This window comes from Aquila chrysaetos, chromosome 14 (assembly GCF_900496995.4).
Source record: "Aquila chrysaetos chrysaetos chromosome 14, bAquChr1.4, whole genome shotgun sequence".
NCBI lineage: Eukaryota > Metazoa > Chordata > Aves > Accipitriformes > Accipitridae > Aquila > Aquila chrysaetos.
In genome coordinates this window covers 28,992,352-29,020,163 of record NC_044017.1, presented here as the reverse complement: position 1 = coordinate 29,020,163, position 27,812 = coordinate 28,992,352, and the positions used below count along the sequence as shown (strand labels likewise).

The 27,812-nt window shown below is 44.5% G+C and overlaps 1 protein-coding gene across 2 annotated transcripts in view; it reads right to left on the bottom strand.

Annotated features, from left to right (window-relative positions):
* DGKH (diacylglycerol kinase eta) overlaps positions 1–17,893 on the bottom strand; it is a 175,400-nt gene extending 157,507 nt beyond the window's left edge. For both annotated transcript variants that reach the window (XM_030036453.2, XM_030036454.2), the window contains exons 1-2: positions 17,831–17,893; positions 10,575–10,751 (exon numbers count right to left, since the gene is read on the bottom strand). In XM_030036453.2, coding sequence (XP_029892313.1) covers positions 10,575–10,751; positions 17,831–17,887 — 234 coding nt within the window. In that variant the 5' untranslated portion in view covers positions 17,888–17,893. The remainder of the gene's footprint in view (positions 1–10,574; positions 10,752–17,830) is intronic.
* Between the last annotated feature and the right edge of the window lie 9,919 nt (positions 17,894–27,812).

The following is a 27,812-nucleotide window of genomic DNA, read 5'->3' as shown; positions in this document are numbered from 1 at the left end:
CATAAAATTCAGCAGAAGCTCATTTGCCTCTTGCCCTGGTTGTGACGTTTGGGGTTTGGGTTTTTTTTTTTCTTTACTCAAATAGAAAAATATAAGATTTCCCAGTCATTTCCAACTCCTCACTGTGAGACAACCTCCCAGGGACACAGGTTTATCACAGGCTCAAAGGGTAATTTGAAATAGGAGCCCTTTGTAAAACTGTTGGCAGCAGATCGCAGATCCCTGGCTGACGAAGGGTGGGGAAGGAGTAGAACCTGTGATGTTAACTCCTTTTATCTCCTCCTCAATGGTGCACACAGCAACCAAGTGAAAAACTGATTTTTTTTTCTTTTTTTTTTTTTTTCCCCTAAACAGTGTAAGCAGAAAAAAATTCAGTATTGGTTCGCATGCACACAAACACATGCACAGAATTGCTTGCCTCTTTATGCAAGAAGTAAGGTCATCTGAAGTGTACATATAATCAGAACTATGGCAAAATGCAAAGCCTAAAGAAACTGGAATAAAGATGATGTATTCTTAAAAAAAAAAAAAAAAAGCTATTCACTACAGTTGCATTTACCTGGCAACACCAGTTAACATGAGATAATACACAAAAGCACTGAAGGGTTTTTAAGCATACAGCTTGACATTGCCAGCACATTTAAAAGCTTGCTTTTGACAAAAGCTCATCAGAAGTTCTGTACTTATTAGGATCTTCTTTTCCTTTGAAATGCTGAAGAAGCAACAGAACAAGAGTTTTGTGATGCAGCATCAGGGGCATAGATAGAAATCTGGCAAGCCTCTGAAACCCAGCGTATTTTTTTTTAATGTATTTTATGAAATTACCAAGTATGGCAAGGGAAAAAGCTTGTCATCTAGTATGACAGGATACAAGCACAGGCCCTAACTTGTATAACTGCCTTTGAATTTTTGAAAGCTTATTTGCCAGTAGATTGGGAAAGGTTGGAGACCACCAGTCTAAGCAGTAAAGTGTCTCAGGTATAAATTTTATCTCGCCTGCACACAGTTTTGAGGCACATTGACCAAAATGATCTCTCTACGAAATGTTAACCAGCGGATTCAGTACAGGTAAAAGTCCTTTCTTTGCTTCCTAAAGCTTGCCTGCTTCCAGAAGCAGACAAGAAGCAGCAGACAAACGTGTATTAGCCCAGCATTCATTCATAACCAAAAAAGATGATGCAGTCAACTGAGCTACATGAAGAAGTTTTCTCAAATTCTGTTTTCCCCCTACAAAAGCATTATAATGCAGACTTCTAAGTTACATGCAAAGTTTGCTTAAACAAGTTCACTCACTCAGGGGAAAGAAAATCAAGTTTAACGACATCAGATAGATGGCTCGGAAGGTTATTCCTGTTTATTTTGTCTGTAATGAGAAGCTGTGTAAATGATAAAAATATTTTTTATTTCATTAAAAGCTCGGGTTTAATCAGAAACATTGGCTCTCCATCTCACACCCAAGTAACTCACTCACACTAGCTCCTCCTTGCAGACCTGCATCCTCTCAGCATTCTTCCCAGGCAGAATCAATATATTATAAATATATCAAGTTAATATACAATGGAAAGAATTACTGTTTATACCATGAACACCACCATATTATTTCAGTGATGGGATCCTTGACTCACAAACCCCCTTTTACTCTTTGTGCTCTCTCTTTTTTCACTTTAACAGACTCCTGAGACCAAGGCCAATCAATGTTTGTCTACAGAGTAACTCATGTGAAGTTCCTCGAGATATCAGGCAAAAAATGACAATAATAGCTGAAAAATCAGCAAAAAGGGTGCATTAGTTTTCAAGTCAATAGCTCCCCAGTGAACTATCCAGAGGAGCAACCTCATATATCTCCACCCTCCCTAAGACTCCATGCCCAGCAAACCTTTTGGTCTTGGGCAGTTGCTCTCTTTATGGGGATTATTGGGAGAAACCTTGCAGAGGCACAGGCTGAAAGGAAAAGGGATGTCACCTTTCCTCTGTTCAAATTCCTGAAGAAACCGTGACAGCAGCAGGCAGGAAAGGAGGGAGAGAACAAGCAGCAAGATGTCTCTATGGAAGCATTAAAACAAACACAGAAGTATGTGCCCATCCTCATGATCAACAGAGCGTGCACAGGGAAGAAGTCTCTGCCCGAGGGGTGGCCGGGACTGCTGGTTAGCCACGCTGACCCTTTCCGACATCCTTAGCTGAACCAGAGCAAGCCACCTTTCTCACCAAGAGCTGGGAAGACTCCAACCTCCCTCTCGCTCGGGAGCATCACAGCAGCAATAAGGACTACCAGCTGTCAAACTGAAGCCAGTCAAACTCAGTTGCTAAATTTAAGCAACCACACAACAGGACATAACTGACCAGAGCAGCACGACAGCCCTTTAGATCCACTTAAATCTCCGCAGGCATGAAAAACCTCGGCAGATCTTCCCAGCACAAAACTATGCCAGAAGTGCAAAATGACACCGAGGGCACGGCCGGCTCTCCTCGGCGAGAACATCTAGAGAGACCCTGGCACGGGCTGGACACGCATCCTCCCGGCGGCTGCCCACAGAGGGGCTCGTGTTGCTTCCCACCCGGCAAATACATAGGGAGACTCACCACCCACAAGCTACTACTCAGCTTCAAAACCCTATTAAGGTTGCTAAGTGACAATGAAGTAGCGCAATCTCGCACCATTTGCAAACCCCAAACATTTAAAGACAAGGAACTGAATGGTTCAGATCATCATAAATCTCACGCTGCCCATCTAATAAACAAATAAATTCTCATCAAGTGTAAAACCTTGCTGAATTCATTACAATAACATTAACTCTCCCAGGAGTACAGCTCAGGTTTTTGTTATCGTGCTTTCAGTATCTATGCGGTGAAATATTCCTAAATAGGAACATTAGTCAAATGAAAAACTTAGCTGGGAAAAAAAAATTATCTGTTCTTTCTTCATAATTGCGCAATATATCAGGATAATTCCTACGGGGTAAAAGTTTTATAAGTCAACTACGTTCTGACTTCATGTACGAATTTTTTATGGCCCACATCCAACAAGCACTTAAGCACTGGCTTAATTTTAAGAAGTAATTAATCATATAAAAGTGTACAGGACGACTGAAGTGTTTCAGTATGTGCTTAAATGTTTTACTAGAATAAATCTCTTATTTCATTTTAAATAGCATCTAATGCAGTGGTCTTATTTTTAGCACATCAATGAAATAATATTTATTTTGGGTCAGCATTAAGCTTGTTTGGTGTGATAAATGCAATGTTTACATTAAGAAAGAATGAGGTTTCTTTTTATTGTGTTGTGGAGGATGTAAGTTATGGATGCCCCCAAGCTAGGCTTTTTTTTTTTGCCATTGCTAGCAAGTTGAGAGCTGTGGCTTGAACTTAGTATAATAGAGCTGTGGTTACCGCACTGTTATTTAGTAGCCTGTTCTTAGGTTTTTAAAAGAAGATTTTGGAGAACACAGCTTACTTCTCGGAGGCAGGAGGGGAAAGGATAAAACAGTAATGTAAGAAGGCGGCAAATACAAAGGCGAAAGAAAGGGTTACATCTCTTCGTAAAAAACAAAGTCCAGGTACCAAAGTATCAAACTGAAAAAAATGAACAAAGAGAGCCATGCTGTCAATAACTTTATAACATCACATCCACCTACGTTACAAATAACTATAAAGAATCTCAAAAACTTAATGGCCAGTCAGAACAAAATACTGGTCTTGTGGTTCCTCTGCAAGTGAGCTACTTCACAAGACACCGAACTATGTCTTAATTAGCCCTATCAGAGGAAAACATCCAAAACATCAGAATGACTACAGAAGCATTCTTTTATACCCAAAACTCCATATTCTGAGCTTCAATGAATCCACACACAAACACGTATTACCTTCTTGCTGCGCTTAGATTTTGAGATCTCCAGAATACATATGCTGTTCCATAGATCCCTTACCAGAAGCACTGTTGGTCAGAGTTCAAAGTAACTAAGAGTAACATTGTTTAACAAAAAAATTAGCCTTTTGGAGCCTCCCAGAGCAAGAACATTGGTCTAAGCTGCCTTTTATCGTCTTCAGCTAGTCAAGAGAATTCAGTATTTCCCTTCAGATAAAGGCTTTGTGATAGCGAGACAGACTATTCTTTTGATCACTACTTCAATTACAAAATCACTGTAATTCTATGCATTCTGCTACAGATATCCAAACTAACTTGGCTAGTCCAGCTAGTCATACAGTAGTCATACAGCAGTCTTGCATCTTGGATTCTGATGTAACTGCTGGAAACAATTCAAAATGTCCGCAAATTATCTATATAGCCTTACATGGATAAAGACACAGCTATAGAATAGTCCTTTCTTGAGCTCTGGCATGGCTGTTATGTGTCTTTGGGACTGTGCGCATGAAGTTCACAAGATAAGGCATCTCAGAAAGGGATTCCCAGTTGTCATTTATTCTTGAATGAGTCTCTTCTTGTGTTTCTTAAAAAACAGATATTCTCTCTAAACTACACAATAAGCTCAATGTGTTTCACCTGATCTTTTTGGCAGAAAAGCATTCCCCAGCTCCTTGGAACAAAACAATCAAAATCCCTTATATTAAAGATGAGAGTGTGATTATCTTGTCTTTTTTCACATACACAGCTCACCAGCTGGCTGGGGCGGGGGGGGGGGGGGGGGGAGGATAATTCATGTTATCTCTCAATACAAAATAGCATTAATCATTTAAAGATTCTAGAAAGAAGAAAAAAAAAAAAAGCAACATTTTCTTTGAGACCTGCTTGTAAATATCTATTGAAAAACGTTACAAGCTCCTCCTTTCTGGTACTTAGCTGGCAATTTAAGCTTTGCCAATACATGCATCACTAAAATGCCTTCGCAGATTTCATTTCAGTTTTATACAAACATGTGTCAGAATTTGGAGTGGTAATGACCACTGTGCCTTAAATAGCGTAACTCTTTCCATCCTAACCCTGCTCGCTTCTACGTAGGACGTTCAGTCATTTTTAACCTCCCCAAACTACCATGTCTTTGGCTGAAATTTTCCATTAATGGACCCTTTTTTGAAAACCTATGTAGAGATACAGCAAGTATGAGAAGCAACAAATATTGCACAGCATGTCATGCTAAAAACTGGTTTGCTTCATCCAGGCATACTCTAGAACTGAGTAATATATGTATGTATACAAAACTTTAAATATATTGCTCTCTGCATTAACTATGTGTGTCTGCATCTATCAGGAACATATACTGATGAACTGATTCTGAATACTTCACTTAAAAAATAGGCTAAAGTCCCCAGGATGCAGGGAGGGAATCAAATTTGCCAGATTTCACAACAGTTGTGAGAAAAAGTTGGTGAAACATTTTACCAAGGATGGATATACAGTACAACTAATTTAATTGCAGAGCGAAAATGATGGAAAATATGAATACTGAAGACAGATATCCTGCAGCACCCTTCAATTTCTTCTGTGGACACTGCCAGGTGCCAAGAACTTGAGGACGACTGCTATGCACTTGATTGCTTTAGTTCTGCCCCATGCTGTGTAAACACAACAATAAAGTTTAGTGACACTATATGTCTTACAGCAGTTGCAGAATGAATTGCAAATTACAACACATTTCGAAGCTGTGCAGATTCAGACAATCCTAATGCACATAGAGGATCCCCATTAGGGTTAACTTTGCTACCGTAGCATTTTCCTGAGAACTTCTGGTGCATAAAAAACATGTTTCCTTAACCACTAAGGAATCGGCCACTAGTTAGCTGAGTAAATCAGGAACTATCAAAGCTAGAAAAAGCAGATTACATTGCAGGGAATGACGTTCATGAAGTCTAATGCCAGTATCAACCACAGCACTTTACATTTAGGTGAATTAACAAGCTATGGTAATCGGAGAGAAACATATACCAGAAACAAACAGGAAGTGACTACTGGGACTTGGCACTGTCAAATGTCACCATATGGAAGAGGTTAGAAACTTTTTGAAGGCTCAGTTCCTAAATGGCTGGTGTTATCCACTAAGGCCAATAAAAACACAGTGGGGAATTTAATTAATTTACTTTTATTACTCCATAATGATTTAGGATCTCTAAAAAAATATATTAAGACCTCAGATAAGATAATTCTAGTAACAACTCTTGCCATTTAACTAAACAATGCTGTATCATCTCCACTAATTATAACACACTCGTGTTTCTGAACATCTCCCACGTTACAGCAACTTCATTACAAACAAAAACCACTGGGGGTGAAGGAGAGGAAGAAAGCATTCTCCCAGACACATTACAAGTGTATTTATCTCACTCAATACAACATATTTTCTTGCACTTCCCGATTTATACTTTCCGCTCCAGAATGTCTGCTTCATCCAAAAATAAACACAGGCCAGATAGATACCCAATTGCGGATTTGAGAGCAAAACATGTATCCAGCAGAGCTTTCCCATTAACTGCACATGGGCCCATTAAAGTAGGAAGCCAGGTCAGCGATGAAAGTGCTGTTCTTCATATCCACTTTTTAGCAGAGAGTACTCAAGGCAAGAGTAGGAACTATAGCTGTGTTCATCTGACGACTCTAATTCCAAGTATTCAGAGACCATTTCATTTATTAATCTTGTGCTCGTCCCCAAGATGAGCAGAATTTAAAGAGAAAAAGTGTCAGCTCTAATTTGAACCTTCCCTTCTCGACAGGTTCCAGCCATAAAGAACTGAAGCAAGACCGTCTTTTTAAGGAATGTACTTTGCACTGCAGTGATTAACTTTAAAGAAACTAGAAGCCAGCTGACAACAGGCAGAGTTTTTTGGGCTGTAGCCCCAAGAACTGAAGTCATCTGCTTCATTTAAGGAAGGCACCGTAGCTGCCTGTCTTAACCAGCATCTTTAAAAGTTAAGAAGCCAAGTTTAACGCAGACTCACGGAGAACTTTCCACGACTTCAATCCCCAATATAACACTGTTTGTACATCATCATATATACTGCTTCAAACTGTCTGACTACAGTTTTCCAAAGTCCTCATAGAAACAATCTGTATATTCCAAAAATGTTTTTTACCGAGACACTTTTTATGTACTAAATGTTCAGGTCTCCCAGAGTGGGGGGAAATGGTGGGTAGACATCACGAAGTCAAGAATTATTTCAATGCTCTCCGTTCGGTAATTTGGCTCAAAACTGCTCGAACTTCACAGGGTATCTGCCACCTGTTTATTCTCTTGCATTTCCTCCAGGGAACACATACGAGCTCCACAGATGAAACAGCTTCCAGGATGAGGTTTAAAGATGCTGGCTTTAATCTCACAAAAGTGCTAATTAATTTTGGTCCTGACTCCCCTAAAGACACCTACTGCTACAGTGTCGCCCTACAACCAAGTATGGGGCTTCAGCAAACAGCTCCTAGGTACAAACAAGGTCTTGGCCCAAAGAATAGTTTAGTCCTTTGCACCACAACTTGTTCTCTTCTCCTCAGGTTTGCAGACACCAAAACATGCTGATCTTCAATTTCTCTGTCTGGGGAAATTAATAATGACCATACTTTGACACAGACGTGCCTTTAAAGGACTCTAAAAATGTGGGGAATACATATGCATGAACTAAAAATACACCCATGATAGAAGTTACCTGACTGTCCAGCCCTATCACCCATCCGTTTCTCGTAGCGATTTACTGTGAAAGTAGTTCCACTGAAATCAAGCAAGCAGTTTGCAGAGGGAGTTGCTATTCAACGTGGGCAAGCTATGGTAAAACTGGACAACAGACTTCTAAGTAGAACTGTGAGCATACGATTAGCGTACCACGAACAACCAATGAACTTCAGTGTAATTACATCTGTCAATATAGTATTCTTTCTTTTCGTTTTCCTGTTCTGTTTTTCACCCTCTGCCCTCAGCCAAATAATTAATTGTTTTTATTTAGGAAGGAGAGGGCAAAGCTTAAAAAACTCCCTTTGAGCACTACAGGTGCTAGAAATCTTTAGGCTTACGTTTCTGCTAGCAAAAGGGCTTTGCTCTTATACATACATTTGCTAAATCTTATTATACACGCTAAAAAAATCCACTCCTGAATGATTCTATCTGCAAAGTATCACCATATGGTAGCTTTCACAAATGATCAACTGTACCAAAACATCTAAAAATAACATCTTCCTTAAGTAAAATAAAAACAATTACCAGCAGAGACTTTTGGGTATAGTTCTGAGCTAAGGAATCAATACCACGTTGCAGAAATGCTTCAAGTAAGCATATAAGCAACCTCCGGAGAAAAATAGCACAGCGTTAAACAGCCCGCAAGCATCAATGATAAATGTAATATACATGTTTTGGGTTCTTTCAAGAGTCTATTCTTAGCTGTAAGACAAACCCAATCCATTTAATTAAAACCTTAGCTTACAAACACATTCACCGAGTAAGTGAAGCTTAACAAATCTAATTTGAATGAAAGGGACGAGCTGGGTAAAAGAGCAGCTCCCTGACGTTGCTTGCTCTAGTGGTTTCATGTAACCACTGATCACCAACTACTACAACAGCAAACATACAACACCCTTAAACTAAATGGGAGTTGTCTGTCTAAATATAGCTACTTTTAAATAATGCATGGCGAGTTATAAAATAAAGTGCTACTAAATTATTTAACGTGGGTCTCATCTTTAACAAAGATAAATCACTTTTAATTAAATGGAAAGAAAGATGTTTATATTCGGAGTTGCATATTCTTGTAAATTGCAACCAGTAAAGCAACATTTTATGACTCCAATTATGTCAGCAGTCAGTTTTTCCTATATATATCCAATTCACAGAAATAGAACTGAGACGCAAACTAAGATAAGCAAAAGCATCACTTGTAGAGCTGTCTTAGAACATCAGGCAATGCCAGCTTTGCATTCATTCACAGCCCTCAGATACAGAATATCCCACCAACCTGTAACAGCTGCTAAGAATTGGCTGGGATCTCATGCTCACAGACCTGTTTCAATAAAGTTCATAATTCACGTTTTCCTTACGCAAGCATCAACCTCTATGAGAGCAAACCCTGGAATACACTTAACACCACTACAGCTAATAAAGCATCATGTTCTGTCACTTTTAAAACATTTTGAAGACCGCCACACAGAAGTGGTGTCAAAGCTGGAAGTTTGCGTGGGACTGTGTTTTCAACACGATGCAATAGTTGTGTATTACTTACTATAGTGACCCTTCAGCCGGGCCTAACAACTGCAAATGCAAAATTAACATTTAGCAATCAAATGGGATGACATATCATGTTTAGGAGGTTTCAGGAGAAAAATTGCTTTCCACCTCCCATAATGGGATAATGCTACTGTTTAACAACCAGTGCTTTCTGTTTAAAGGCGGCTGCCTTTTGGATGTAGCATGTGAAGCAAAAGCTCAAGGGAAGAACAGCACCAATCCAACAGGACTCCACAAACAGCTCCTTACTAACTTTACCGGGTGCTCTGTAAAGGAAACAACAACACATGACCTATTGTGTAGAATCAAAGCGTAAGTGTGATCTGTCTGGGCCTGCATGGAGTCACTTTGCCCCTCAAACCAGACGCTTACAGCAAAAACCCTGATCTTGATGTCACTGCACCCATAAGCTCTCCCCAGCGGGGTTTTGCGCAGCCCCCATCGCTGAATGCGGGCCACGCTTTGTAGGAAGTCACAGGATCCTTCTACACGGAAAGTCAGTCAGGTCTCATCATTTTTATACTTCTGAAGGCATGCTTGTTGAAGTTCATTTTACAGGACAAAAAGGCGATGTAAATACACCATCCATCAAGAAGTCAGTCCCCCCAGGACGACTTCGGCAGCCCGAGCCAGCCAAAAACCGGCATCAACCTGAAATTTTGACAGCTGCTTTACCTACCCAGCCCCGCGAGCGAGGCCGTATGGAAGTTTACTCCTGTCCCGCCAGGTGCCTTTCGCACCGGACACCGCGTTTCCCTCCTTCGCGGCACTCCCGCTCCCAAACGGGAGTCCCATGTGCCACCACGGGGCTCCCCGCCTGCCGCTCCGAGGGAGCGGGCGGAGGCGGCGGCAGCCCCCCGCGACCGGGGCTGAGGAAGACGAAGGTGGGGAAGGAAAGTTGGTGAGGAAGGGCTCGCCGCCAACAGCCCACCCGCGCCGTGGGGAGGCAGGGCGGGATCCCCGCAGGCAGCGGTGCCCGCCGCTGAGGAAGAGGAGCCGGAGGGAGGCAGCCCGCCACCGCTTCCCCCACACCCAGGACGCCCGGGCAGGGCAGGGCAGGGCAGGGCAGGGCAGGGCGGCTGCCGGGGCAGGCGGTTTCCCCTCCGGCCCCACGGAGCCCCGCCGCCCCGGGGGGCTCTTCCTGCCAGCCGGGGACAGATGTGGACGCAACAGCTGGACGGGGAGGAGGGGAGAGGGAAGGAAGGAAGAGGCACGGCTGCCTCACACACACACACACACAGACACACACAGACACCCCTTCTCCACACACAACCCGCCGCCGCTCCCGCTCCCGGGGATGCGGGCGGGATGCAGCGGCCGCCCCCCCGGCTCCGGGCTGGCCCCGCGCTAGGATGGGGATGGAGAAACTGAGAAACTTGCCCCGGCGGCAGCGGGGCCGGCCGGCTCCTGCTCCCCCCTTACCTTGCTGCGGATCTGGCCCGAGGTGGACACTTTCCGGATGAGTTTTTGGGGGCCCTCGTGTTCCCCTTCGCTGTCCGACGACTCGTCCGCCGCCGGCGCCGGGGGTTGGGGCTGGGGCTGCTGCGGGATCCCGGCGCCGCTCATCCCCGACTCGGCCCCGGCCATCTTCCCGGACTCCTGCCGAGAGAGAGCACACGAGCCCGGCTCAGCCAGGGCAGCCGCTGCCGCTCCCCTCCCCGGGGAGGAGGAGGAGGAGGAGAAGGAGGAGGAGGGAGGAGAAGGAGGAGGCGGCGCGGGAGGGTGGGGAAAGAGGCGGCGCGGGGAGGAGGGGACGAAGGCGGCGGGGACGGAGCCGGGCGCTGGCGGAGCGGAGCGGAGCGGAGCGGACCGCCCGGCCGCCATCTTCCGCCGCCGCCCCCCCTCTGACAGGGCAAGGCCGCGCGCCCTGCCCTGCCCTGCCCGGCCACGGCGGGCTCCGCTTTCCCGCCCGCAGGGGGCTGAGGCGCTGCCTCACACACACACACACACACACACACACACACCGGCGGGCGCAGCCGAGGGCCGGCGCCCCGACCGACGGGCTTAGACACCGGGAACGGCCGGTGGGTGCCGGTGCTGCCCCGCCGGGCCCGGCCCGGCTCGGGGAGAGGAGGGCGAGGGGAGTGGGTGGGCCGCGCCGCGCCGCAGGTGAGCAGCGGGGCGAGTCTGAGGGGCGAAGCGGTTGAAGGCGGGCGGGGAAGGTCCCCGGCGGCGTCCCCCTTGTCCGTCCCCGGGTCCGGGGCGGGCTGGGGAGCGGGTCCCGCTCCCTCGGGTGTTTTCTGGGGACGGGAGGGACGGCGCCTACTGCCGTGGGGTCCTTAACCTGTGCCTCCGTGGAATCCTTCGGCCTCAAAGCGTTGGGAGAGTTTCGGCAAACGCGTGCGTTGCCTTGCGGTTGTTTTCTCCTGCTACTTCAATTTTCTTACTACTCTGTTCGCTTTTGTCTTTGTAAAAGAGGAGCCTCTACCTTTGGGGAAAGAAAGGGTCAGTTTTCCCTTTCAGCCTGAGATCTGGCAGCTCACGCGATCTCGAAATGTCACCACATGTTCTGAATTGTGGGACTTCGAAATTATTGCGGCTTGTATGCAGTCAGTGTTCAAAATAAGCCTTTAAATCACAGCGCTACTAAATAAAACACACAACTCCTAGCTGCGTGGACCGGATTAAACATCAGAAAGCAATCAATACTTGTGGCTTCTATATTCCCACAATTCTATTTATATTTCTAGAAAGGGAACTGACATCTCTTAATATGCTAATAGAATGCCGCAGTACCTAAACACAAAGCAGTTAATGAGAAACAAAAACGGACCCACAGTGCACAACCTATCCTACGCTGCAGGCACCTTGCCGCGATCTTAATTTCATACAGTCCAGAGCACCCCATTTCTTTTATTGGGACTTTTATTCGTAGTAGGGGAAATGAAATATTTCCGTGAAGGCTTGCGGATCTTGTGGCTTAGTTCTGTGTTACTGCACCAGGTACTTCAAATGTGATTCTACTACCCTCCTCTACCTAGGATCACTTATACGAAGTTATATTTAAAAAATTGTCAAGAGTTACATTAAAAAAGTCAACATTTTATTAAGTTATATTTTAAAGGAATTTTGAACATATTACCTACATTGCCTATTAGAATAATAATAGGGCCTAAATCCCACCATTAATACCACATCTCAAAATAGATGAAGTTCTCTTATGGTCCCTTTTCCTTACTGGCTAATTGTGAAACTAAGGGATGATTCCGTCTCATCTCGCTCTTCACCTGCGAGGGAGTTTTCCTTTTTCAAAAACATGGGATCAAACTTGGGCAAGCACAAGTATGTACTGCTCTCAGTGAATTAATTTAGGGCACAGGAAGAAAGATAGGTTAAGAGCAACGTTTATGGACACTTGTTCTTTCAACCCTCCTTTCTTCCTCTTCTCCACCTCAATTTCAGGAATAGCAAATTACACCAAAACATGTCTCACTGCAATTCCTTAGCCTTTTGAAGTAAATGATAATTGAAGATTGCAAGAGGACAATGAGACAGAGTTTGCTAATCAATGCTAACATGTATTACATGTAATTGTGACTGTGATTTGAGGAACACTTAGTGCTAAAAGAACACCAGCAAGACTAACTCCATGTAATTCAACTGCATTAAACAGTGCTAGCTGAACAACACTAGTTACTGTTAGATTTGTTTGTTTGTTGTTTGTATTAAAAAAGCATTCAAAATACCGGTGCATGTGACTGCTATGTACTTGTATCACAGGACTAGGATCCTGTCCAAAGTTACGTGCAAAACTGTTTAGAAGTAGACATTTCACCCACAGAGAACACATTTCCAAATTCAGTTGAAAAGGAGAGACAAGACAGTGAGGGGGAGAGGCACACAAATACAGCGTATTACTCAAGTGTATAATTTGGGATTAGGACGTTTGAACTCGGGGAGATCATGAAGTTGACTCTACTGATGACCCCAAATTTGTACCTTTTGTGTTTTTTGAATAAAACATTATCTGGTTGCTTGTTCCTTACATATTTAGACCTCGAGCCTAAAACCAGTAGGTGGTTAAAGTGTATTTCCAAAAACATCCTTCCACTGAAGTTTTGAAATAATAAACACACAGCACCAGTATCTTCCAGAGCAAGACACTAATCTGGTTTGTTTTCAAACTGCTTTCGCAATTGGTTACACTGCAAGCTAATTTAAAAACTTGTCTTGAATTTTATAAAACATTGGACCATTTAGCAATGGATGTAAATACATTGTTTCATCGTTATTAGATGGAAAAATAGAAACAAGTTAATAATTTGGGGTTTTAAATATAACAGCTCCCTGACATCCCGTGACTATTACAATGCCAGCAGAGGAGCTGGAGATTTCCTTAGGTATCTGTGTAGCCAGCTCAGATTTCCTTCGCTAGATTTCATCTCAAGTACATAAAAGCTGCTAAAAGACTATCTGTAGGTGAAATGCGCAATAAATAATACAATTCTTCAACTTCTGTTCACTTTCAGAGCTTAACGACCAGCCCTAGCTTCTGGGCACTTCCTGCACCGTGCAGAGGGCATCATGCGTCCTCACATGGGCTACCCTGTTGTGATATTCCTCTCTCCTGACTGCCCAAGCACAAAAATTGGGTTACGAGGAGAGAATGCACCAGCCTTTCACTACCAAGCAAGTCTCTTTCATCATATCTTGATAAACTTCAGAGTGTAATGAAAAAAAAGTACCAGGAATGTTCTCTCAGGTCACTTAATGTGAAGACTTTAGTAGTAATAACCTAAATCTGCAAATGATAGGAAATGTCCCGCAAGTACAGTTCCATGAGAATATGGTTTCTGCAAAGTACGTACTGGAATCTGTGAAATTACGGGCTCTAAAATCCGCAGTCACCTAATGTTTACAGAGTTCTTCAAAATGAAGAAACCAAGCAAGTGTCGAGCATTGTTGAAAGTACCCGAGTTATTCATTCACGTTAGCGTAGAAAGTTGTTTCTACAAACTTATATGTTGTCCATGCACAAACACAGTTTCAAAGAGCTCACCGTTTCCACTTTTTCTTCTTTTCAGAGGCATTAATAGATAATCAGGGTCCAGTTCCAGCCTTTATGCAGGTAAAGCTGCCTAAGATAGCCGTGAAACTGTGCCTCAGTAAGGACTGCCAACTTGACTTCCATCCCTTCATCTCACAGCTGAGATTCTCCCAGGTGATCGATGTCAGACTCAATATGAGAAATACTGAATAGCACATTTCAGCTCAGTGAATACAGCTATGAATACCATGGTAAAAATGGTACCACTAGACTTCTGCAAGTCAGGCTCTTCAAGAATATGGGGCTATATGCAGCTATTAAACGCACATACAGTATTTGCATGTGCTATGTCTTTCATTTAACATACTCAACTTCATGCTTCCTATCCTAACTGAAGTCAGGGAAGACTGGTGAAAAGCGCAAAGAAAGGTTGGCATTTAAAGGTAGATGCTCAACTGATACAAAACAGCTCCGCTGACATCATTTGTGCTACAGCAGTTGATATCAGCTGATGATCTGCCCTTTACATTCAAAGAATCCTGAAGTGCTGGGTAGATATATGCACTGTGAGAATGTTTTAACTCGACAACATCCAGTCCAGAAAATAGAATATGTGTCTCTAAAACACATGTGCAATGTAGAAAAAAATTCAAATACGCATGCGCTCTAGCTGCACTGGAGATGATAGTTTATAATGCAGATTAATGCATTATTTGATTCCAGGAACAGAAATGATTCCAGCTCTAATATTGATTCCCTTCATAACAAGCAGATTTACCTCTTTTTCTCTAGGTCACATTGGCATCTATAAATTGAAGGGTAATACTCTTTTTTCCCTCCACCTCAAAAAGTTGTTCTGAGGGGATCTGAATGAATAGCAGTATATGTGTCAGATTAACAATGTATTATTCATCATGATTAAAAGATTTGATTGAATCTTTCCTAATTTTGGTGGTTAGTGATAACCATAGTTTTTAACTGGGCTCCCCACACTGAGCAAATTGATTTCAGATCTGCCTGTCTGAACTCCCTCCGCAGACCGAGTTAGCAATGTTACTCTTTCTTGGCTTCCTTACTTACCAAAGAGGAAGCCAAAATACAACAAAATGCATGCATACCACTGTTAAAGAGAGTAACTACATCGCTCGTGGCTGTTTCAGGAGTAGCCGAGGCAATCCCGTAACCTGTAGATCTCAAAAGCGTGCTGTACGCTTCAGAATGAAAATGTGTAAACCGGTGGAGGTCATCAAAAAGTTCCTTTGCAAATGTGTTAGGACCCATCTATGCATTTCAAGGGAAAGGTAAAGTCAAGACTCAGGTCTCATATAAAATATGAAAGTCAGGTCTAGAACTTTGTAAGACATATATTATGTGTATTTTGAGTAGAAAGCCACTGAATCCCTCTTGGAAGAATGCAGGATGAGCCTTACATTTTCTGTTACTTTTATTTAGCTCCATCATGGAGGGTCTAAAGCAACTCTTAGTGGAGTCAGGAAGAGGTTTTCCATTCAAAAGTGAGCTGTAAATTAAGGAAAGGATTTTATAGAAATTTGAAATTGCACACAGACAAGTCCAACCCTGACAGGCAAAGGAGAAGTGGTGGCTCCATTTGATGTCCATCACTTATTTCTCAGAACAGCTACACGAACAGCACTGCCCAATGACTTCTGACAATTTGCATAGATAATTAACTTGCACAGATTCAAAACCTGCAATAAAGAGTTTCCCCTATCCTGCTGCTCTTTTTCTGTGTTTTGAGAGCAAGGGAGAGGTCTGGGCACTTTTTTTTCCCTTCATCATGCAGTTCTTCACCTGAATCTCCCTTTGCCCCCATTATAATAAAAAGCCTGCTTGCGAGCAGACACAAAGAAGAACAATGTGGCTTTTGCCACAAAGACTATGTATTTTGCCAGCAGGTTACCAGGTAAAGGACTGAGTGGTTTAGCTGAAATTGAAGTCTTGTAAAGGAAATCAGTGCAGTGGTTAACCTTAAAACTGCATTCATGGATGTACTCTCTTTAACAAATGCAGCAATGAAATGATAAACATGACCCAAATCCTGGCCCTTACTGGGGGAGGGGGAAATGGAGAAAAAAAAAAAAGATGTGCTCTTTGTTTATCTGAGCCCTGCGCACAGAAGGAAACGGGTTTGGATGCTTCAGCCAGGACTCCGCATTTCCAAGCGGAGGGGCTGCCACCCATCTGCCTCCTGAGTTTCAGCTGAGTTTCGGATGACGGCAGCCAATTTAAATGTCACTGTTTAATAGGATAACGCATTCGCGGGTATCAGCTTCGCCACCTTCCTCCCACGATGTCTTCGTTTCTCCAGGCAAAAATCTCGGGTTTCCCTTGCCTGATCCTTTCGGTGTCAGCTCCATGTTACCGGAACACGCATACAGCTGTTTTCCCTATCACAGCTGCATCTCCGGCAGCAGCTTCGGGGCTTGAGGACTGCAGAGGGCAGTGAAGGGGGATGTTCAACTTCACAACAAAAAACGAGGCTAGGAAAAACGTATTTGGGAGGGCTACAAATCCTAACGGGGAAGGGGGTGAACTTAGTTCACCGTGGCTGTCTCCAGGGCTGGGCTGCTGCTTTCCTGGGAGCGAGCACACTGAGCCAGGCAAAGCGTGGCTCTCCCCCGGCTGCTCTTTAAAATTGGGTTTACAAGTAAAACCGGGGGCCCCGGACCAACGCAACGAGTTAGCAGAACATGGCACAGCCATCTAAAGGGGAGCTTGGCAGTGGCACGGGTCCGTGCTTCACGTCGCCTCACCAAGTTCAGGGCCAGAGACAGCCTAGCCTTGACCTCTCGGATAGCCTGAAATCTCCCAAGCACCTACCCAAAGCCTATTTTTAGCCCTCCCTGTCTGATGTGTTTGCACAATGGAGAAAAGCCCAAGAGCGGGACCAGACGGCCCTGAAAAGGGAAATCTGATTTTATCGCCTGCTGAGGATGCCGGTGACATGATTTCCTTCGGTTGGAAGGACTTGCTTAAACAAACCGCAAAGCCATCGCACCGCAGCTTTCCTCCCGGCCACTTTGGGCACTCCCCTCCCTTCGTAGGAGCCGAAAGGCACCCACTTTCCCCGCACCCCACAAAGCAGGGTGGCAGTGGGGTACCCCGGCCCCGGCCCGCTTCGCCACCGCACCGGGAGCGATTCCCAGCCTGGCTATAGAAGAAGAAGTGAAAAAAAAAACAACAACAAAAAAAGTGTCTCTTTCTGGAAACTGCCTCCCAACGCTGGACACGTTGCTTTTGCTAAGAGAAGGCGTTGAATGCTATCAACACCCAACACCCCCCCCCCCCGGCAAAGTTGAAGGCAAGGCTCTCGGTGCTAATCCCAGGCTTTCCACCCGGGCAAGTGAAACTCAGAAAGGGCAATAAACTCCTCGTGTGTCCCCCCCCCCACGAGGGACAAGCCCGCCAGCAAATGCCCAGACACGGTGGGGGCGAAAGGCTCCCACCCCCCCCAACCACCCCCCCCCCCCCGCGGGGAGGAGGACGAGAGCCGGCTGCCGGGCTCCGGCGTGGAACGGGGGTCGGAATGAAGGGAAAGAGGAGGGGGGGGGGCACGGATAAGGATGACAGCCCGACCCCACACCCCCCCCCCCCCCCCCAAAACTGAACAATACAGGCAGGAAAAAGGGTAGGAAATGCCTCCGCAACTGCAAGGCACGCATGTACCTACCAGTTCCTCCCAGGCGGGGCTGCGGGTGCTATAAGAAGGGTACCTTTGCTCCTCCATCCCCCCCCCCCCAAACCCCCCCCAGACCCCTTTTCTCCTCGGGTAGGTTCGGCCGGGCTTCGCCTCCCTCCCGCTCCTCCGGCTGGGAGCTCTTCCCCAGCCGCCGCTCTTCCTCCCCCCCCCTTCCCCAACACTCCTCCTCTACCCCCCCCCCGGCCCCCGCTCCTCCCTTTTTCTCCCCCCCCCCCAGGGCCTTCCTCTTCCTCCTCCCTCCTTTCCCGGCTTCTCTCCCTCCCACGGCCACCGGAGGGAGGAAGGGATTTGGGGGGGGGGGAGCCGGTCCGTAGCTGCCGCGCCGCTCACATCATCACCGCCGGGTCCTCCTTCTCGGGAGCCTTGCATACCCCCCCCCCCCCCCCCCAAATCCCTCCTTTCCCCGGGAAACCCGAGGGATTACGGGCAAATCGCCTTGGGTGTAAGCCGGTTTATAGCCGCTTCGGCTGTCGGCCGCCGAGGATGCTCCCGTGGTGGGGGGGAATAAGGAGGGAAAAGCCCCCACGGTGTGCCGGGAACCGCTGGTGCCCCACCGGGGTTATGGCTCTTTCCCTTCTCCCCCCAGTGTCAAGGCCAGGGTCCCGGTACTGGGACAACCCGCCGGCCCCGGCACCGAGGTCCTGAGAGCCCGGTACGGCGCATTTTAACCCGCTTTGGGCAACCTCTTCCCCCTACAGAGGGGCCGGGTGGTCCCGCATCTATCTGAAGACAAGCAAGAGGTGGGACAGGGCGTGGGCACCGTGGAAAGGACACCAGGGACCCGCAGGCCATGGGTGACACGGGGTGCCTTTCATTTCCAAGGCCACCGCGCCTGCCTCACGGAGTAGCGGGATTTCTCCGCCCTCCATCACGCCTTTTATTAATATACACAGTGTGTACACTTCAGTCTTCTCAGTTTACTAGTTACCGGCATACCCTTGAACACCAGCCAACGTATTACGACTCGTCAAGCGGATGTTGTATCTCCTACAAACTCAACACTTTCACTCACTCGTTTCTCCCCGTTGTTGCGGAATGCCGGGGTACCCGAAAGAGTAGGACTAGAGGAGAGAGTGAGAAAATGAAGCTCAGTCGCCATCCAAAATAATGGTCTTCTTCACCCCTGTTTTTCTACGTTCCTTTTCGTTCCAGCCTGCCCTTTGGAATTTGCAGCTATCGTGCTTGATTACAAAAAGTAATCTCTGGGTCATCTACTCGATAAATGCAAACATCAGAAAAGGAGTTGGTTTTCACAAGAAAGAAGAAAGGAATTTGTATTTCTGATAGTTTTATTTAAAGATATATTCGTTTTCTTTGCGTTTTAAAGCTTTTTCGTACCAAAAAATGGCACACTGCCACCTGAGCTCTAGCTTTTGCAAAATACATAGGCAATTTACAAAAACTAGCGCTATTGCTGAAAAAAGTGAAGTCTTATCTATGCATTTAACTAAGCCTGTAGCAAAATCCCATTAAATGGAGATGGTGTACCCCTAAGCCAGGCCCAAAGAAGAGCCACAGCAGTATAGCTCATTTGAGGAACTGAAATCGCTGCATTTCTTCCAGCAGTAGAAAAAAGGAACTATTTTTGTTGATAATAAGTTTATCAGCGGTCTGTTGATGAACTGCTTTGATGGTAAGGTTGTAACCTCAGGAGGAAGCAAACAAGATGACTTAGAACATTTTGCTTTTTGGAAGGCAGCTTTCTAAAGCTGATGGTGAGCAACCGTTGTCCAAGGATGTCTGGTCTCCTTCCCTTTGTCCCCTGAGTGTGAGAGCCTGCTGAGGAATGTCATACTATTAAGGGCTTTACTCTAAGAACGAGTGTCAGAGTCAGATTAGTCAGCTCCCTTCCTTTCCTCATGATGCACCGGAGGATCTCACATGCTGGTTGTTTATACCTCTCGACATCTGGCCTCTTTAGCCTTGGCCACGCTGGGGCTTTGTGGCAAAAGTGGCCTGCCATGAAATATATGTCATGCTAGTGCCTCGCATTTCCTTGCTTGCTGAACCACAAAAACTGAAAACTCATATACAGGAACCTCAAGCGACTTGAAGTTACTTCTTCACTCAAGCGCTACACGTACGCTTTTGCCCTGAACTTCAGATTCTTGCTGTGCCTTCAGCCCCATTTTCTCTTTCACGTGCCCTGAATCTCATACCTGTGACTAGATACGCAATTACATTCACCTCACTCCATCCCCTGGAGTTCAAAGCTTGGCTTCCGTAAGTGGAAAGCTAGCATAGGCCCCAGAAGATTACAACAACCTACTTAGGTTGAAGGTACGTTTCAAGGTCTTGTTGGATAAGGAGGACAGACATCAGCCGCTGCACAGATCCTGCTAGGTCTGAGAGAAACCCGCGCAATGCAGCTTCAGCTCAGCCCTGCCCTTTCGCGCTCCCCAGTGTCAAATTCGATTTTTCACTTCTTTCTGTGGAGGAGACAGATTTTGGCCCTTGCCGAAGGAGCCCTGCCCCGTATGATTTCCCTGCGCGTGAGCTCTGCTCACCAGGTCAAAGAGCAGAGTTTCTGGCAAGACCGAGGTCTCTGTACTGCTTGGCCGAAGTGGCTGAAAATCAGGGCCAAAGTATTTTGCTGAAAAATGTAATTCTGTCAAAGCCGACATGGAATTTGAGGACAGATGTCAGAATCACAGGATTTGGGGTTTTGTTGTTCAGGGCCGTGCTGCCACATTTATAGAGGGGCGAGGGAACTGAAGTCAGGCCCGAGGCAAGGATAAGCTTCGTTAGCGAGGGGTAGAGGAGCTGCCTGCTGTAACGAGGAGTGACCGACCGACCCCTTGAGAACACGGGGACGATGGGTTGAGAGAAGAGCTCACCGGAGGCAGGTCTTCACAACCACCTTGGGAACAGACAGTGGTTCTCCTAGCTGGTCTACCAAACTGCATCAAAACCTCTCCAACACAGCCTGGGGGTTGGTTTAATTTCTTTCTGATTTTTTGATTTTGTTCCAAGTCGTGTTGTTTATTTGGACCATTTGGTTTTTTTATTCTTTTCAAGGTTTTCCATTTAGTCTAGACATTTGGGGTTGAATTTCTGGTAGTCTGCTCTATCTACCGTGTTCAAAGATGCCTCCTCTCCCTCTGTCTCTTCTGTTCCCTGCCCTTAAAGACTCAGTGAAAACTGCATCAACAAAGCAAATGTTTCATTATTGACTTTATTTTTACATGAAGAGCATTGAAACTAGTAACACATGCCTGCCTTTTCTAAGCAAAATATTTTGGATGTATTGGGCGCACTGAAACATACAGATTTTGATTCCGATGCTATGCTTAGACATTCACGAGAAAGTCCCCACCTCTTTAAGTTTTTCCACTCCCTGGGGGGAAAAAAGGGGACTTTCCATTTTTTTTCCTAATTTGAGGTGGAAAGACATTAAAAGAATGAGCTTTTTTACATTTTCCTATATTTTTTCCACCAGCATTGCACTTAGTGTATATCACATAAAGAGCATACACTAATTTTCATCAATTTATGCTAACACGAAACTTCATTCTTTTCTTGGCACGTAGTATGAAAGCCTAATTTGAGTAAATTCTTCAAGGAAATGTTGTTCTTCGTTCTCTTCATTGTAAACATACCAGTTGGACTTTTTTTTTTTTTTTCCCTCTTAAATAATTTTGCATACTATTTGAAGGTAGGATTTCATCAACACGGTAGTTGGGTAGTTCCTGCCAGACAGACAGGCAGCAACAACCCGCAGTGGGTCATTAAAAAGATAAATGTATTAAAAGCAGAGCGAAACGCACATACTTTTCAATCTGATAACCCTTCAGATAGAACTGAAGTAACAACGAGTTAGGAAAAACATTATAAAAATAAAGGTATATTTTTTCAGTAACATTTATATGCAAAATCCTGATAGCTGCCTTGAAACCTGCTATTCTCTGTTTGTGAGAGCACCCAAACTGTTGTAGAAATTCTGCATTTCTCCCAGTTTACAATGCCAGCTGCTTGGGACTGTCTTGCATGTGGCACCTGAGAAATGTTTTTAGCCTACGTTTTTGTTCGTAGACTTTCTCCACCATGCGCTTTATCTCTTCGTTGTTATTATTATTCCTCTCGTTACTCTAATAGCCGCCACTGCGCATACCTGTAAGAGACAGGATGCTTTTAAACAGTTCCCTGGAGTTTGGGCTTTCACAAGGGGGAAATTACTTATGCAGCTGGCAGAAATTTGTCTATTTTCTAAACGAGGAGCTTTAGGAAGAAAGAAATCACAGTGAGAAGAAAGCCTTGGGAAAAAGCGTTTTACTGGAGCAGCAGCAGAGCTGTGGAGGGACAATCCACCAGCCACGTCATTGCCCTCCCATCAGTTTTATTTCCCTTTCTCAGTTTCTCCCCTCCCCAGTGTCAGCATCTCCTGCTGGCGTGGATAACCACCTCAACGCCTCTTCCTGAGCGGCAGCATCAGGGGCTAACGGGCCTGAAGTGTGTTTTCCCTTATGGACTTCGTTCAGAGACATCTGGGTGGGGTGTCTTTGTCATCCCACCCCTTTGGCCACCCTGTCTTGCTGCTGAAGTTGCAACAGGTACCCTGCAAGTCAGCAGAGAAATGACGTGACAGCACAGACGGCAATTTCTTAAACTGCTGCTAACCTTCACTAATGACCTGTGCCCTTGCCCCCGGCTGAGGGCATGTACTAATGCATTTGCTTAAAGATATTCCTGAACCAGATTTCAGGCAGTCTAGCTTGCCGTGGATGGTTTCATAAAAACATCTTTGGAAAGAGTCTTTCACTCCGATCTCCTGGCCCAAGGCAGCATCAACTGTATCCAAACCATCCTCAACAGGCATTGCCTGTCCAAACCCTGATGACCGGGGCTTCATATTCTCCCTGGAGGATGTAGTTGGCGAACGACCTAAATCTGCTGTGCTGCAACTTTCCTCTCATCCCCCATGAATAGGGAGAACCCATTCCATGCCTCTTCAGTGATAACTTTCGGTGCGTTTGGAGGCCGCTGTCATACATTTCTGCCCTAAACCAGCCCAATTTCATTCTCACCGTTGACCTCTCAGCTCGCACTTCCAAAAGCGTTGCCTGCGCTTCGCTCGACCTGCAGCGCCCATCGGGCATCACGCTCCAGCTGAGGCCTCACCTTAAATAACATCAGCCTGGGTTTGTCCAGGTGTGACGAACACGCTCCTTGGTTGATCATCCTGACCATTAACGAGGATATTGAAACATCCTTCCAGCTTGTGTGTGAAGCAGGGCTTCCTCCCGATGGCACGTCCTTGGATCTGTGAGCTCCGGGGAGTATTTCAGCTGAAAGGTGGTTTCCTAGGAAAATGTCCCATCAGCGTCAAAAGCTTTAGTAAATTGATGTACGTGGCATCTACCCCATCCACAGGCCTGATTTATTTGATGTTATTTGTCCTCAAAAAACCTGTATTTGTTACACCCCTCCCTGTTATCTTCTAAGTATTTACAAATAGTTCATTGTTATTTTGGGGAGAATTGAAGTTTATGTGATAGATCAGTAATTCCCAAGTTCCTCCTTTTTCTTCTTTTTTAAAGTTTCGCTTCATAATACAAGAACTGAACTGATTAAACACAGGATGTATCTTCACCTCATTTTTACATTTGAGCCAAATACCTCTGATGGAGTTTTGCATTTGTGGTTACAGACTTGGGGAAGCCTGGCACAAACTTAAGAATCTGCTTCTTTGAATTAATTCAGACCTTGCAGATGCAAGTTTTTGACAAACAGTTATTCTAAAAGAGAAAGAGAAACAAGTAGTAAAGCATAGGGGTTACTAATGTGATACTTTAAAATCACATACAAATTAATAAATATATTACTTCTGAAATGCTCAGAACAAAAGTAAATGTTTTATTTAAACCATCTCTAAACCACTGAAGGTTTATAACAGCCAAATTGGGGTGGGGGAAAAGAGCTTTGCCTCCCTCCTGACACTTAAAAAGGAGAAAACAAGTGGCAAAATTATTTATATGGAAAATGGAAAGAATTTAGCCCACCCAACAACTTGGCACTGAGAAGGAGCCATTCCTTTTATCTTTTTATGTGTTCTACTAAGTGCAATATTTGGGAGCTTTCCAGTTACGGCAAATCAATATGTAAAATTCCTATTTTGGTTGGTTTTCTTCTTGCAGTCTATCACGGTACGTGTTCAAATAAAAATTAAACCAGAACTTTTTCCAAAAAAACCTCCTGCTTAATAGAGGAGAGAAGGAGACAGACTTATCCCAGTGGAGTTTTTATTGCTCGCACAAGTGAAAGGAAGAAGTGACAAGATGAGTGCGCAGTGGTGGGGGAGTATAAATGCAGCCGTGTGGTCATCCCGAGTAAGTAAGATGGACTCGTGGCCATGGTCCTGATCTTCTTTGAAGATGAGCTAGAGAATACTGAGACAAATATTGTTGTCATAGCAAAAAAAAAGAAACATTTTTCATAAGAGTTGGTGGATGTAGTGCTGAAAACCGCAGAGCATTTTTGTGGCCAAGGCAGTGAGGTATGTGCTTACTTTCAAGCACGCAGTTTGTCCCATTTATTTCACTTCCAGCACATGCTGAAAGCACATACTCTCAGTGGGGAACCTTGCAAATTGACAGCTTTGAGAAGAGAAATAGTATCTATAGAGAAAGCATGAAAGGAAGGAAGAGAGATGGCTATGAGAAACAGAGCAGAGAATGAAGGATGCGTCTGTTTACTTTTCTAAGATGATACATTTTTCTGACAGTAGCAAATAAAACACAAATACCAATATTAAGTAAAACTGATGCTTTTAGTAATTGAGGCAAGTATAACAAGACTAAATTAATTCTTACTATAATTCCTGTGATTTAAATTCAATTATCTCAGGGACAAATTGCTCTGCAAAGTTTTTCATAGAGTCTATTAACTTACTTAATGTGGAGTTGAAGTTCTGGCGTTGCTCTAGAAGTGTTCCCACATTACTTTCAAGGGATCCCGTCAGATGGTTTGCATAGCTATTTTTACTTTTTAATAAAGCGAGGATGGCGCAGGACTTACCAGAAAAGAAAATACATTTTTGCTACTTTAACCTCATTTAAGTTGTGTTTCGAACTTAAAGAAAGAGTCTTAATCCATGAAACAGCCATAGCGTATGGGAGAGCTCCAAATTAATGTTGGCTAGATAGCCAAGCCTAGTTTAGATATATGAAAAAGTAAATAAAAGGGACATGTCTGTGTATTTTAGGTTAATAAAGCTGAAATGTATAGGAGTGAATATTATAAATATTTTTATTGAAGACTCATGTTAAAAATATTATGTTCTGAAGTTGACCGTCATCTTGTCATTTACCGCACAAGTCACACGTGAATAATGTCTATCTTTGTTTTTAGGGAAAAATATTTTATTGTCTTACTGAAGAGTTGCACAGATATTTGATATCATTAGTACTACAATGAGGTGTAATGAATAAGTATGCATTGCTACTAAGCCTTACGGGTGGAGGTCGTTTATTAATAGAATTTACCAACCTGCATTACTGCTGCCAAATAAAAGCACACCCAGGCATGTATACTTCCCCCTCCTCCTCGGTATTTTAGGACCGACCAAACCCTAGAGAATTTGGTTGGTCCTAAAACCTTCCTTCAGAGGGAGGTGAAGTAAAAGACCTGTGAGATTGTCCCGACAACGCTGGAAATCTCTCGTCGCTGGACGGATGGAAGGAGCGGCGTGCCTGCCGGTGGGTCCTGCCGGCCCTGCGCCCAGAGGGCATGGGGCAGGGGGGACGGCGCGACTGGGCTCCCTGTTTGGTGCAGCTGGGATGCTGCGCGGAGTGGGAGACAGGTCTGTTCGCTGGTGTCGCTGCGAACGGATCCGCCGGGCTGTGAAATAACCCGAGGAGCTAATTCTTCCCTCGCCAGGAAGGGTGGAGCAAGGCAATGGTGACTAGCAAAAACGTTTTTGGCCAGATGAATAGCAAAAGGGTAAATTAAGGACAAAGTTTGGAGATGCCTTTTGCTTTATGTTTTTCTGCACTCATAGAGTGTAGGAACGGGGATGTGATTTAAGAGCAACCTTTTTTCCAGCGTGAGGTTTGTGAAACTTAGAGGGGGTTTCATGTTTGTGACCTGTGGGTGAAGCTATGCCGGGAGGAAACGTTTGTGGTTTGAATGGAAAAGTACCAACCTGATGATCCTAAAAGAGACCGAGCAGTTCCTGGTCAACCAGATTTATCAGGCACCAGTTTCTAAGATGAAAGCATCTGAATCCCATGGAAACAAGCAGAGAAGGAATCAGAGACAGGCAGCCTTTAAGTGATAATCTTTGCAGATGTCATGAAGACCGAGGGGACGGTAAATCACAAAAAGGGCAAATCATTGAAATAAATTATTTGGATTGCCTGGTGAGATAAGCGTAAGCAAATATATTTCTAAACAGCCAAATGCAAAGCTGTGCACTTCAAAACAAAGTCTGTAGGAAACACTTATCTTTAGGAGGGATTCTATGGGGGATGCCTTGATTTTGAAAAGGTCTTAGGGGTCACGGTGATTAACCAGCTGTGCAAGACCTACGGCCAGAATCAAACAGTAAATTGGATTTATGAGTAGAACTGGATCTATGAACAGAAGAATTTCTGGTACTTGTAAGTGAGTGATACTGCCTCTGTGCGTGGCACTGAGGTACACGCAGCTGCATGTAAAATCTTCTATAGTATATATAGTGTATAATCTCTACAGACTAGATAATCACCGGGGAATCTTCTGAGTTTATAATCATGGAAATGTGATAAATCTTCTGTAGGTTAGAAAAAAACCTATTTTATTAGAGCAAATAGGGGCATACAAATATCCTCATCCTGCCCCAAAAGTAGTGGTTTTTGTCATTAGAGGAGGTCTGGGTCACTATAAAACCCGGAGCATTAAGAATCCTACAGCTGAGGCACGTTTTCTGCATCTTCCATCTTATGCTCCCGATGACATCCTAGATGGTAATGATTGAAGCTGTCTATTTATTAGATGTGACAGCTTCCACTGATGAGGGTGTTTGTAATTCTAAGCGAAGAGCAGATGCTGAGGTGAAATGTCTTTAATTTTCTAACCACAGAGTTGTTGCTTTGGTAGACTACTGAGACAGTGGTTCTGTGATCATTTAATACCAGCTCTATGTGGTTGTATGTCATGTAGCAGTACAAATTTGATCAAAATCAGGCAACAGCGTATGATTCCATTTCAGTTTAGCCAGAGCACGCAGCACAGTGTTTACATTCACTTTATAATTTTATGTTGATTTTATGCTGGCTGCAGGAAGACAGCATGAAGTTAGAGTTGCCTAGACAGAGAATACTTGCTCTACATTAAATCTGCTAGGACAAAAATCCTCTCTTCAGTATATCGTTAACAAATCTGAATCAGTGGAGTGACTCTGTACCAGTACATTGCATTCTTATGCTTACAGTGGCTTTGAGATCTGACATTAAGTGCTCCAAAAAACCAGATTCACTGTATTGTCAGACCACAGCTTGAGAGCCAGGCTGAACTGAGAGTTGAAATGGAGACACCGAAGAGTAAGCTCATTGTGCCTGCTCTCCAACCACAAATGGTGGTACTGCCAAGCCCTGGGATACCTTTGAAATTGCCAGTGATTCCTGAAAAGAGAAAAACAAGCAAACAAAAATCTCCAGCCAAAACAGGAACACTTTCAGGAAAATAGCCGGAGGTAAGGATGGTTTACTTTGAACTTCCTATTTCAAAGTCAAGTTGTGTCTCTTTAGATGTAGACCATTATTTGGAAGAGGTTGAATTCCCTCACGTTTGACCTACATTGAGTTCTGGGGTTTGGGAGGGTGCTGTGTGAGCTGGGCACGCCAATTAATTTTAAGGATGGTAGTAGTCGTAGTAAGTAAGTGAACGATCTGCAGGAATGAGTAACTTCTTTCTCAACTGGCTGAACAATTTTAGAAACCATAAAGGTGAGCTGCTTGGAGGTTGGGCCACAAGG